The 10,520-nt window shown below is 37.7% G+C and overlaps 1 protein-coding gene across 1 annotated transcript; it reads right to left on the bottom strand.

The window, feature by feature from the left end:
• Positions 1 to 221: 221 nt before the first annotated feature.
• mafba (MAF bZIP transcription factor Ba) lies at positions 222 to 3,854 on the bottom strand. The gene has a single exon (XM_061257230.1). The coding sequence runs from the start codon at positions 3,324 to 3,326 to the stop codon at positions 2,274 to 2,276; it is 1,053 nt and encodes a 350-aa protein (XP_061113214.1). The 5' UTR covers positions 3,327 to 3,854; the 3' UTR covers positions 222 to 2,273.
• Between the last annotated feature and the right edge of the window lie 6,666 nt (positions 3,855 to 10,520).

The following is a 10,520-nucleotide window of genomic DNA, read 5'->3' as shown; positions in this document are numbered from 1 at the left end:
ATATGATCTAAGATTTATGTTTCCAAAAGGTAGACTATATGTGTGTATAATGTACAGACCAATGTGCATGAAAGTTTTCCGCTTGAGCATGCTGTTAACTTATTTGAGTAGCCTACTCATGCATGTATTTTCATGCATGTATAACTTCCTCTTAGAGCTAATTTTGAATGACGTAATGAGGTCAATTAAAAGACACCAAAAATAAACAGTCCCCAAATAAATGCCATTTCAATGACTTTAATAAGCAAAATAGGAAACAATTTCTTCCAAAAACAACGAAAAATAAGACGAAACAGAAACCAGCCTGAATGGAACTACAACAGTCCAAATTTAACTTTTTTCATTTATATAAACAGGATTGAAAATTGATCCCCTCGCAAAATTCATGAAATAAAAAACAAAACCCGCTGCTGCAGTTTCAATTTGATTTCAACACAGTTGAATCAGTAACAAACCAAAGATTGTTAAATGCATGACTTTTTAACAATAGTTTTTAAATGCAAGCACCATGCTTATTCAATATGATCTGACAGTTTGTTAATTTAAATCATTAAAATAAAGACTGAACTATGCATCTGGCCAGCAGAACCAGAACCTCCAAATAATAATAAAACAAAAATAATAATAAAATATAACCATACACATATATCGTTTTCATTTTGAGATTTTGCAAAACCTGAATCCCTTTTTTTACTGACCTGCAGAAAAAATGTAGGAAAACACAGAACATTAAACTTCTTTTTAAAAATATACACAGTCTAAATAACACATCAGTAATCCCCTGATTTGTACACGCTGTTGCACATGTACATAATTACGTCAAAGTTGGTGTATATTGTCGAAAATTGTATAAATCCATTATAAACAATGACATTTGGCCCTCATTTTTAAAACACGACTCGTATTTTGGAGGGAAAATTAAAGACTTGTGTATATTTCATATTATATAATAGGGATGGATTATGCAATAGATGGTTCAGCGCACTTTCGTTAGAATACCCATCTAAACACGGTGTCATTAGCACCGACTGAAATTAATTATACACAAAGATATGCCCCTATAATAGTTTCTTTATTGGCGTAATGGTGAAATAAAGTTATCAATGGAGCGTGCATATGTTCCGTAATGAATAAAGTTATATAGCTGCAAATATAACTGAGAAGCATATAGTCTGGTAGCTTCATATGCTATAATTTGTTATAAATGTGCTATTTAGCTTTGCAATGCAAATCTAATTTGACGCAACAATAATCCATCCGTATAGTATGTCTTCCTTGAAGGCGGTCTGCAAAAAACCCAAAATGAAAACAGCAAACACCAAAATCATAATCTGAAAAAGTGCACTTAATATACAAAGTTTGTTGTTTAATGCAACTGCAAAAATGCCCATATCTCTGCAATTCAATACCCAAACAAAAATAACAGAAAAGAAAAAGAAAAGAAAAAAGTTTAAAACCAGCCTCCTTGGTGTGCAGTTTGCTGTTGCATATATTTACAAGCTAAATAAACCCAAACAACGTGAAACTGCTCAAGCAGTAATGTTGATATTGTCACCATTTCATTTATATAACCCAAAAACAGCTAATGAAAAGCTCAGATCAACAACATGCTATTAAGATACACAAGGAAAAGAAAGTACAAAATAGAAATTATTACCATACATGTCCAGCATGCAGGATTAATATTTTAATGCAGATTTTGTTTTAATATATATTTATATATAACCAAGCAGGCAATAAACCAATGAGATGTTGCATAAAATGTCCCCTTTTCGACAGTTTTAGGTTGCAAGCGGGGTACACGAGAGAAATAAAGTTTGCATATGTGGAGTCTTTTTTCATTTGTTTGATAGTTTTTCGGGCATGTGCAGAATGCAAGTCTTAGTACTCTCCTTTCAGCGCAGACGTTAGATACGATATTTATGAACACTCGAGGGAAAAAAATCACAGTAAGAAGACTCGTCCGACGTCATCCCATGCTCCTAACAGATTAAAGCGGTCTATAAAGTCAATTCAGATTCGGCAATTCTTTTCTTTTTCGGGAAGAAAAAGTCTTCTCTACAAGCAACTAATCTACAAAGATGCTGCAGTTTTGAGAAACGTTCTACATTGTTCTTTGTATATCAGTTGTCGGATGGAGATGATTAGATATGAGATTATTATTTTCAGATAATTGTTCTAAAATATGAATACAGGTGTTGTTATTAGTATAATCGTAATCAGTAATATTGATTATTATTTTGTCAGCATCTGTTGTCGGACATCAGAGTAACTCACATGAAGAATTCTGGCGAGGACGGGTTGTCACTGGTGGACCCAGCCTCGCGGAACCCGTTTGTGCCAGTCAGTTTCTCGCATTTGAGTTTGTACGCGTCTCTCTCGCGGGCCAGCCGGTTGATCTCTTGCTTGAGCTGCTCTACCTGATTGATGAGCTGGGTCTTCTCGTTCTCCAAGACATGCTTCTGTTGGACCCGTTTGAAGCGGCACGACTGAGCGTAGCCCCGGTTCTTGAGGGTCCGGCGTTTCTGCTTCAGGCGGATCACCTCATCCTTGGTAAAGCCTCGCAGGTGCCGGTTGAGCTCTCGCACCGACATGGACACCAGCTGGTCATCTGAGAAGCGATCCTCCACATTCAGCCCCGCGCTTCCGCCGTGATGACCCTGCTGGCCCGGATGGGCATGTGGGTGGTGGTGATGGTGGTGGCGATGGTGGAGCTGCGGATGAGACGCCGGCGAGGTAGGAGAAGGACTGTCAGGGTCCTGGCTGTGGTGATGGTGGTGTTGGCTATGAGCATGATTGTGAGGTCCGGGGTGACATGGCAGGTCATCTGGGTGGTGTGGAATGCCCTGGTACTGGTGATGGTGTTGCTGGGCATGTCCGTGGTTATGATGATGGTGCGCTGCTCTGTAGCCATCGAAGCCCCCTTGCTGAAGCTGCTGCTGGACGTGAGGAGGTGGAGGGTGTCCGTGGGCCGTGGCACCAATCAAGGCTTCCACTGCGTCCTCCGGGGTCAGACTCAGCGTTTGCGGATCCATTTGCTGGTGATAGCCGCCGCTGGGCATCCAGTACAGTTCTTCCAGGTGGTTCTTCTGTTCCGTCGGGCTGAAGCTGGGTGAGGAGGGCACCGAGCTGCAGGGGGTGCTGATCGGGGTGGAGGACACAGAGCCCTGAGGCTGCAGCCGGTTGCACTGACGAACCGAGGAGCGATCGAGACCTGCCAGAGCTTCTTTCTTCACATCAAACTTCATCAAATCAAAGTCATTGACATATTCCAATGCAAGCGGGCTGGTTGGCAGCTCCGGGCCCATGTTCAGTTCTGCGCTCATTTTTTCTTTAGTTTGCAAATAGGCGAATGTGGTGGCAAGCGTCGCAAAAACCGACTTTTGTTTTACTTTCCTCAGCTCTCATGCAATTGCTTATAGTGTCCCTTCCACCGCTGCAGACTTTCTAATATGCAACGTTGTTTACATACAAAGGAAAAAAAAACAGTCTAATGCACAGCAAACGACATCGGAACTTGCGTGTTATTGACGATTGAAGATTTGTTCAACAAATGCGAAAAGGAGGTAGATATTTCGCCTCAGTGCAAAAGTACGAAATGAAGTCCTTTCAGCAGAAATGAACTAAAAATAAAAAATGCGGAGCACCGCCGTATGGTCCCTCCTCCTCCTAGTAAACTCTGTAGGCTACTGTATGTCCTTTTGCCAAAAAGCAGAGGTAAGGAGGACGAAAGCGTCGGATTTTCGCTTAGAGAGCAGCTTTCCAGCTCTGCACCGCAGAGATTTCAGCGCGCTTCCCTTGCTCACTCACTCCCGAGTTTCAGTGTAGACTGTGCTGAACATCTATCCTGCGCTTTATTGTTATAGCCCTGCCTGATGTCACGCGGGAAGGTTGGTTAAATCCTCGCGTCTCTCCAATCGAAAGGGGCGAGCATCTAATTAGCATAATGATCTGGGGAGAGAGGGAGGGGAGAGGGAGTTTGACAGCTTGAGACAGTCAGCTGACTCCCCTAAGGAAGGGAGAGGGAATCGGAGAAGCGCAGCATGCCTTTAGTTCTCAGAATTTGCCAGCTATAGAAGCGTACCTTACCAAACACGAATTGTTTATTTTTCACAACTCATATTACGCGTCTAATCTCATTGACGATGCAGTTTAAAAACGTTTAAAAATCGAACAACCTCAGAACCCCACTTGACTAAATCGTTGTATTTCATTTGTCACAGTGCACATTGTTATTCGACTAATTGTGTATTACTTAAACTTAGATTTACTAGTGTTTTACGCGTTTAGGACAGCTAGCTAGAAACGTTTTTAAAGAGACTACTAACTAAGGCTTATCCTGAAATCTGCCGTAACTTCTCTTGCAATCTGACAACTTATGAAAACATGCTACAACTATGACCGCAGCCACGTGCATTGATAAAGCCGTGCATATCAATATCCTATCACAAGATTCTCATATTACCGCGACCGGTGGCTAGAGCACGTTCCATCCTGTTACGCCAAAAGGTCAAATCAATAAAGCAAGGGTGTCGCACATGGCCCGCCCTGGATCTACGAATATGTAGGCTACATTTAAATTCCAGCATTATCCATTCATAGTTACGAGCACTGTGTCTGCACTATTAGGTTGACTGTTTTTGCAAATAATGAAGAGTATAAAATAAAATTATGCCCTTGTTTATTTTAGACAAAAGGAAAAGCACGCTCAATAGCATATAGTTCAGTTTTAACTGCAGTTCATATAGTGTCTCCTCTAGTCTGGGGCAGGTATGAGCTACAAATAAATATGCTAATATGCACACAGCCTTCTTCTAAAGGTTGATTATATGATATTTGTTCAGAACTGATTTTTTAGGAATGTCGGTTTTTGATATTATCCAATCAGTACTCCAAGTTAGAAATAATTTTGTCTATTAACATAACTGAAACGGATGTTACCCCGGTGTAGATACATACCGTGTTTACAACAAATTGATATCATACACTCCGTGCGTAATCACAGCTTGTTCGGAAAATGGCACGCCTTGTGTTTGTTGGAACGTTCTGTAATGTCCAAGAAAGAAGAAACAGTAGCGATTCTTTTCACAAATTGGCCATTCCTGGAAAAGACGCTCAACACTGACCCCATGTGGATTTTTTATCATATCGTTTGTAGAGCAAGACATAAGGTTTTGTATGTTAGAGTAACTGGAACATTGTATTACCATACATAACCTGTCCTCCTTTTATCTTGGAAAAACTATATTTATTTGTTGGTGCCAAACTGTGCTACAGAAGCATATATTTGAATAGAATATACATTTTATTCAATTACAAGGGTTGTGACTCGTGACAATACATAAACTGAAATTAAGTCTTGCAAACAACATTGCTTCACAGAATATTTGAGAGACTCGTAGGCCAGACATTTTCTGTATCCGCACGAAATAAAAATTCAATTACAATGTAAAATATTGATTTACTCTTATTGTTTCCCTCTTCTTATAACGCTTGAGTACACACCTCAACATGCCCTTATTGATTATTCGGGATATTGACGGAGCCGTGCGCACAAGACAGCATGACTAAAAACAAATTGGGTCACTGCTTGTTAAATTGCGCATCGTCGAGAACAGGTAAATGAAGTGCCAACATTTTTATTACGCCATACAAATTGATTTAGATTCATTTCCAAATCTTTATTATTCTTGTGCGAAACATACTTTTAGAATTTTTTACTTTGCAGACCAAAGTGTCTGCTATATTTTGAACACGATTAGCCTTTTAAGTGTATGAAGGTCTCGTACAGTATTTTCCGTGATTAATTTCCATGAATAATACAAATTCAATGTAAATTCAGATAATCGACAATGTTGGGCTAAACAAGCTGAACTGAATTAAGGATATGTATTTTTATTTTTAAATGTTTGTATTTGGGAGTTACCTTGTGATTCCAACGAAATTGGAATATACTTCCATACTTCTTTGTGACAATAAGATTCTGTAATTTATTAATTAATTTGTTTATTTGGAGAGGGGGGTGGGTACTCCAAAATAACCTTGTGTGACTTTAAGATGAACGTTTGATAACATGCCGCCTTCCTCCCTTTTCTACACGCTGTCGTTATGATGCAGGTAATATATATATATATATATATATATATATATATATATATATATATATATATATATATATATAACCCCACTCAATGTTGACCGACAAAATGTAAAATCTGGGAATCAACCTTTTCAGTGTTCATTGCTTGGCGCATTGACGCGAGTTCGCACTATTGAAAAACTGAAAGTATTGGGACACTATTATGAGATTATAGATGAGATTATAAATAGTTGCTGTTGATATGTGGACTGATGGACGATTTAAATACCCGCACATTAATGATCTCACATTCCAATATATTATTATTATTATTATTATTATTATTGTTGTTCTTGTTCTTGTTCTTGTTCTTGTTCTTGTTCTTGTTCTTGTTCTTGCGGTTATCCTTCTTCATTTTACTTGCTCTAATGAACAGTATTCCTTCACGGCTGCTTTTAAAGATACTGCAGCATTCAGGACCTTATGTTAACAAATGGACTGTAGCTGAATACAAAAATATAAAACAACAACAACAAAACAAACGTAATAGATAAACTATTCTATTAAAGGGCGTGGGGTTTATTTTTTATTTAAACAATAAGAGCGTTTATTTCAAGTAAAATAGGCTACGGATTCTATGCATGAACCTTAATCAAACTTGCAATCAGTATAAGAAGAAAAGTTAAAATAATCCAGCTACACGGTACATTCTACAGGTATGCGTTATGTTTACCACGCGAAAACAGACATGCAAAAGCACATGCTTGCTCTGAGGCCGGCCCTGCAGCCATGCCATTAGTATGTAGTAATGCACTCTAATATACCCAGGCCTGCCGTAGGATTTCCCTCTTCGGTAATAGCAGGTTGTAATGGAGAGGAGATGTAAAAATGTCTAAGTCAGCACCATATTGGTGGTTAATGATCTATTAAGTGATCCGTGTGCTTATAGACAGCGAAAAAAGTGTTGATGCTTGCTTATTTAGACTAATGAGATTCCCATCCTACGAATTTTAAGAATGAATAACAGAAATAAAATCACCTTTAAAATGTTGCCTTTAACAGTTGACAAGGTGCTCCGTTGCGGACCTTATAATGCCACTACAGGCTCCCGGTAGCCTACAACGCTGCCGGGAGTTCTTAACCATCTGAAATTATACAGGCCTGTCATCGAGTAAAATAACAAGGGGGCAGTTAATCTTGTGGCAACGCAAAAGATTCTACATGGGACCAGGACTGTACTTGCAAGAATTTAGGACAGATTACCAGCGCTGATAGGTAAGGAAGGCGTGGTGAACACTGTCAACGGTCCTTTCTTTTCAAGCTGTTTATCGGCTGGATGCATGACAAAATTATATTCCATATTGTATTTTTAAAAAAGTAATAATATAATTTTCGAATACAGCCGATAACAAATTCATTGAAGGATAATTCATTTTTTTCAAAATGCTTCTACGTTATCGGCGTAATGGTTAACATAAATAGATAATTTTAAGAGATTCGTCCATTAATCAAAAATTCACAAGAAAACATGAGTGATTGCCTGTCAGGGCGTAATGCATTTGCGGCGTTAAGAGTTCAGCAAAACATAGCACTATTTTTGTTCACATCACTCTGCTCAGAAGATCATAAAAAACCTAATTTGGAGCCGGACCAAGAATTTCTCATTCTCTCGAAATATACTCAATTATATACATTTCAAACCTAAAAGTTTACACATACTGTTGTAGGCTATATGGTATTTAATATTCGAACAACACTCCGGCAAAGTAAAAGTTGATTATTCGACTCAGAAAAAGTATTCAATATAACCTAGCAGTTTAAAGAGAGCACTTGTCATACACTACTGTTTTTATTTTTTTAAATATTGAAAACATACATCATTTGATTTTTTTAAATGTACTTACATGCTGCCTAAACCTTTTTGCAGAGAGAAGCATTAAAGGTAGGGAACAGCCTTGGTCATTGGTGTATCCTATGCTACACTATGAAACTTGGTCTTCGAAACTGATCTACAGCGCTCCTTAACAGATATATAGATTACAGCGTCCACATCCCTTGCACAGGCTAAATCGTATAGACAAACGCGTCAAAAACGTGCAAGGAAGTATTTATTGGATTTTGACCTTGAGAGTCTTTTTCTTTCCCAAATTGTAATCATTGAAACTTTAAATGCCGGCATGACAATTCTAATCAATCAGGACGATCAAATGTAGCCTAGTATTTACTTTTTATTTATTTATATATATTTATTTATTTATTCTTTGCTTGTTTCTTTCTTTCTTTCTTTCTTTCTTTCTTTCTTTCTTTCAATGTGGAATGGTCATCAGCAAATAAAACCGAGGCAATTGAAATGTTATTTTACCAGGCTACAAAAGAATATACACAGACATACAGGTCTATGATTTCTTGCTAAAAAGTAAATAAGTGTAACTTTCTTAGTGACAGCGAATGGATCAGAGATATAAAGGCTAGGCTGATTTTTGTTTGTTGATATATGACCATATCCATCAGTAATGTTGTATCCTGATTTTTGTAACTCACTGTAGGCCTATATAGAATTGCACTATTTTCTTGAATGCGATGAGCAGCTTGCCTGAAGTTAACTAGTATGCATTGGCTAATGCTCTTAAATTGAAATATATTCAACACGAACAATACGACTGGACGTTTCCATTGTGACACATTAAACAACATAATAAGGCTTCACTAAATATTTCATAACCATCCTGTCACAGGTTGTAGCCATTGGTGTAGGCAAGCTGCATTGAGAAGCTGAGCACAGATGCTATTCAATGCTTTTGTTAACTCAAATCACATGAACTTAAAACTCAAAACTTGCGTGTAACTATAATAACTGTTTAGACTCTGGAATCAGGCTGGCAAACATGGACCAAAAACCGGGGCAAGTGGTAACACAACTGTACATGTTTAGCCAACGTAATAAACCGGGAAAAAACTTGTCAATTTGCTTTGAAATGGAAATGAGTAGGCCGACTAGAAAAAAGATAACCCATTTGTCAAAGCTTAAATTTGTGCAAATACGAATTTTAAAACAGAATTACTCAAAAGCATATTAAGCTGAACTATCATAACTGCAACGCTCAGCCATATATTAAAAGACTGGAATCCTAGACTTATTAGCAGGAGAGAAAAGTCCAGTTTATTTATTTATTAATTTATTAACTTATTTTTTTATTTATTTTGAAGAATAAGTAGTCCAGAACATTCTTGGGACTTCAGTGCCTCTACTGGTGAAACAAGGTATTTTTGAAGGTGACTTATTGAAGTATATATTTCTTGATTCTTGAAAGTTTGATCAATTGTACTAAAGGCGTGGCAGCCGAAGCGCTGTCCGATAATCAACTTACAACTCTAAAACAAGCGGCTCGGAATTGTAAGTACAAAAAAAAAAATAAAAAAAATAAAAAAGAGGCAGTCTTTCTGCGACTATCCTACGTGAAAGTTTGCGATTATACGGCAAATATGCCCACAACATGACGATGTCAAGCAGTCAACGAGCATAAATGTAAATATTTATTCTATTGTAATAATAAAGACAAGGTTTGCATGCACTGGAAGTAATTGCGGGTCATATGCTTGGGGAGACAGTAATTTGTGGTTTTATACTTCAAGCACGGTACTTTCTAATGAACGTCTTGAGGTCATAGTGCATATGCATAGTGCACATGCAAACTCAAACAGTTAAAACCACTAAATAATTCAGTTCTTGAAAGTATTTTTTTTTAGCAAACCTTAAAAAACGATGTGCCACATTCGACCGCTGCGACGGGCTCAACATAACAAGCTTCATTCCCTCTTTCATTATTTAGCCAAACGAAAGAAAATGTCAATATAGACATAATAAATAGGCCTTCATGAGAAAATGGCATATGAGACAAAGAATATGATACGGTCTGTAGATCTGAACATGGACAATAAATAATAACCAATGGGAATAAGTGCAGTCACTGCAACAATCAGCAAGCTTGAAGATTCTGAACTCACCACATGACCCAAGATTATAGTTTGCCCAACCTTAACGCATAGACTGGCCAAAAACAATGCTTCCTTCTATGAATAATTCCTTGTTTAGATACAGTATTTATGGTACATTATCTGGATGGATACTGTTCATGAACTTGCAGGTATTATGGCATATTCCCTTGTGTGTTGTCCAGCAAGTCATGCACTATTACTGAATTTCAATTCAGTTTAACATTACTATGCCTCTACTGGTCACATCTTCAGTATTTCATGTGGATTCCTAGTTGTGATCATATGGCTTGGCAATACAGAGACATAACATTTCAAATTTCTTTACATTGTTGTCTTATGAAAAAAACCAAAAAAAAAAAAAAACAATATTGCTGTATAGGTCAGGATCTATATAGACAATTTGCTCTACTGCTATGGGTTCATACAACATTATCTATGGTAAACA

This window comes from Conger conger, chromosome 10 (assembly GCF_963514075.1).
Source record: "Conger conger chromosome 10, fConCon1.1, whole genome shotgun sequence".
Classification (NCBI taxonomy): Eukaryota; Metazoa; Chordata; class Actinopteri; order Anguilliformes; family Congridae; genus Conger; species Conger conger.
Note: the sequence above shows the minus strand (reverse complement) of the source record. Positions and strands in the feature narration are given on the sequence as shown.

What these genes read in the sequence shown, in the direction of transcription:
- mafba (XM_061257230.1), bottom strand. Translation starts at nt 3,326, where the DNA reads ATGAGCGCAGAACTGAACATGGGCCCGGAGCTGCCAACCAGCCCGCTT.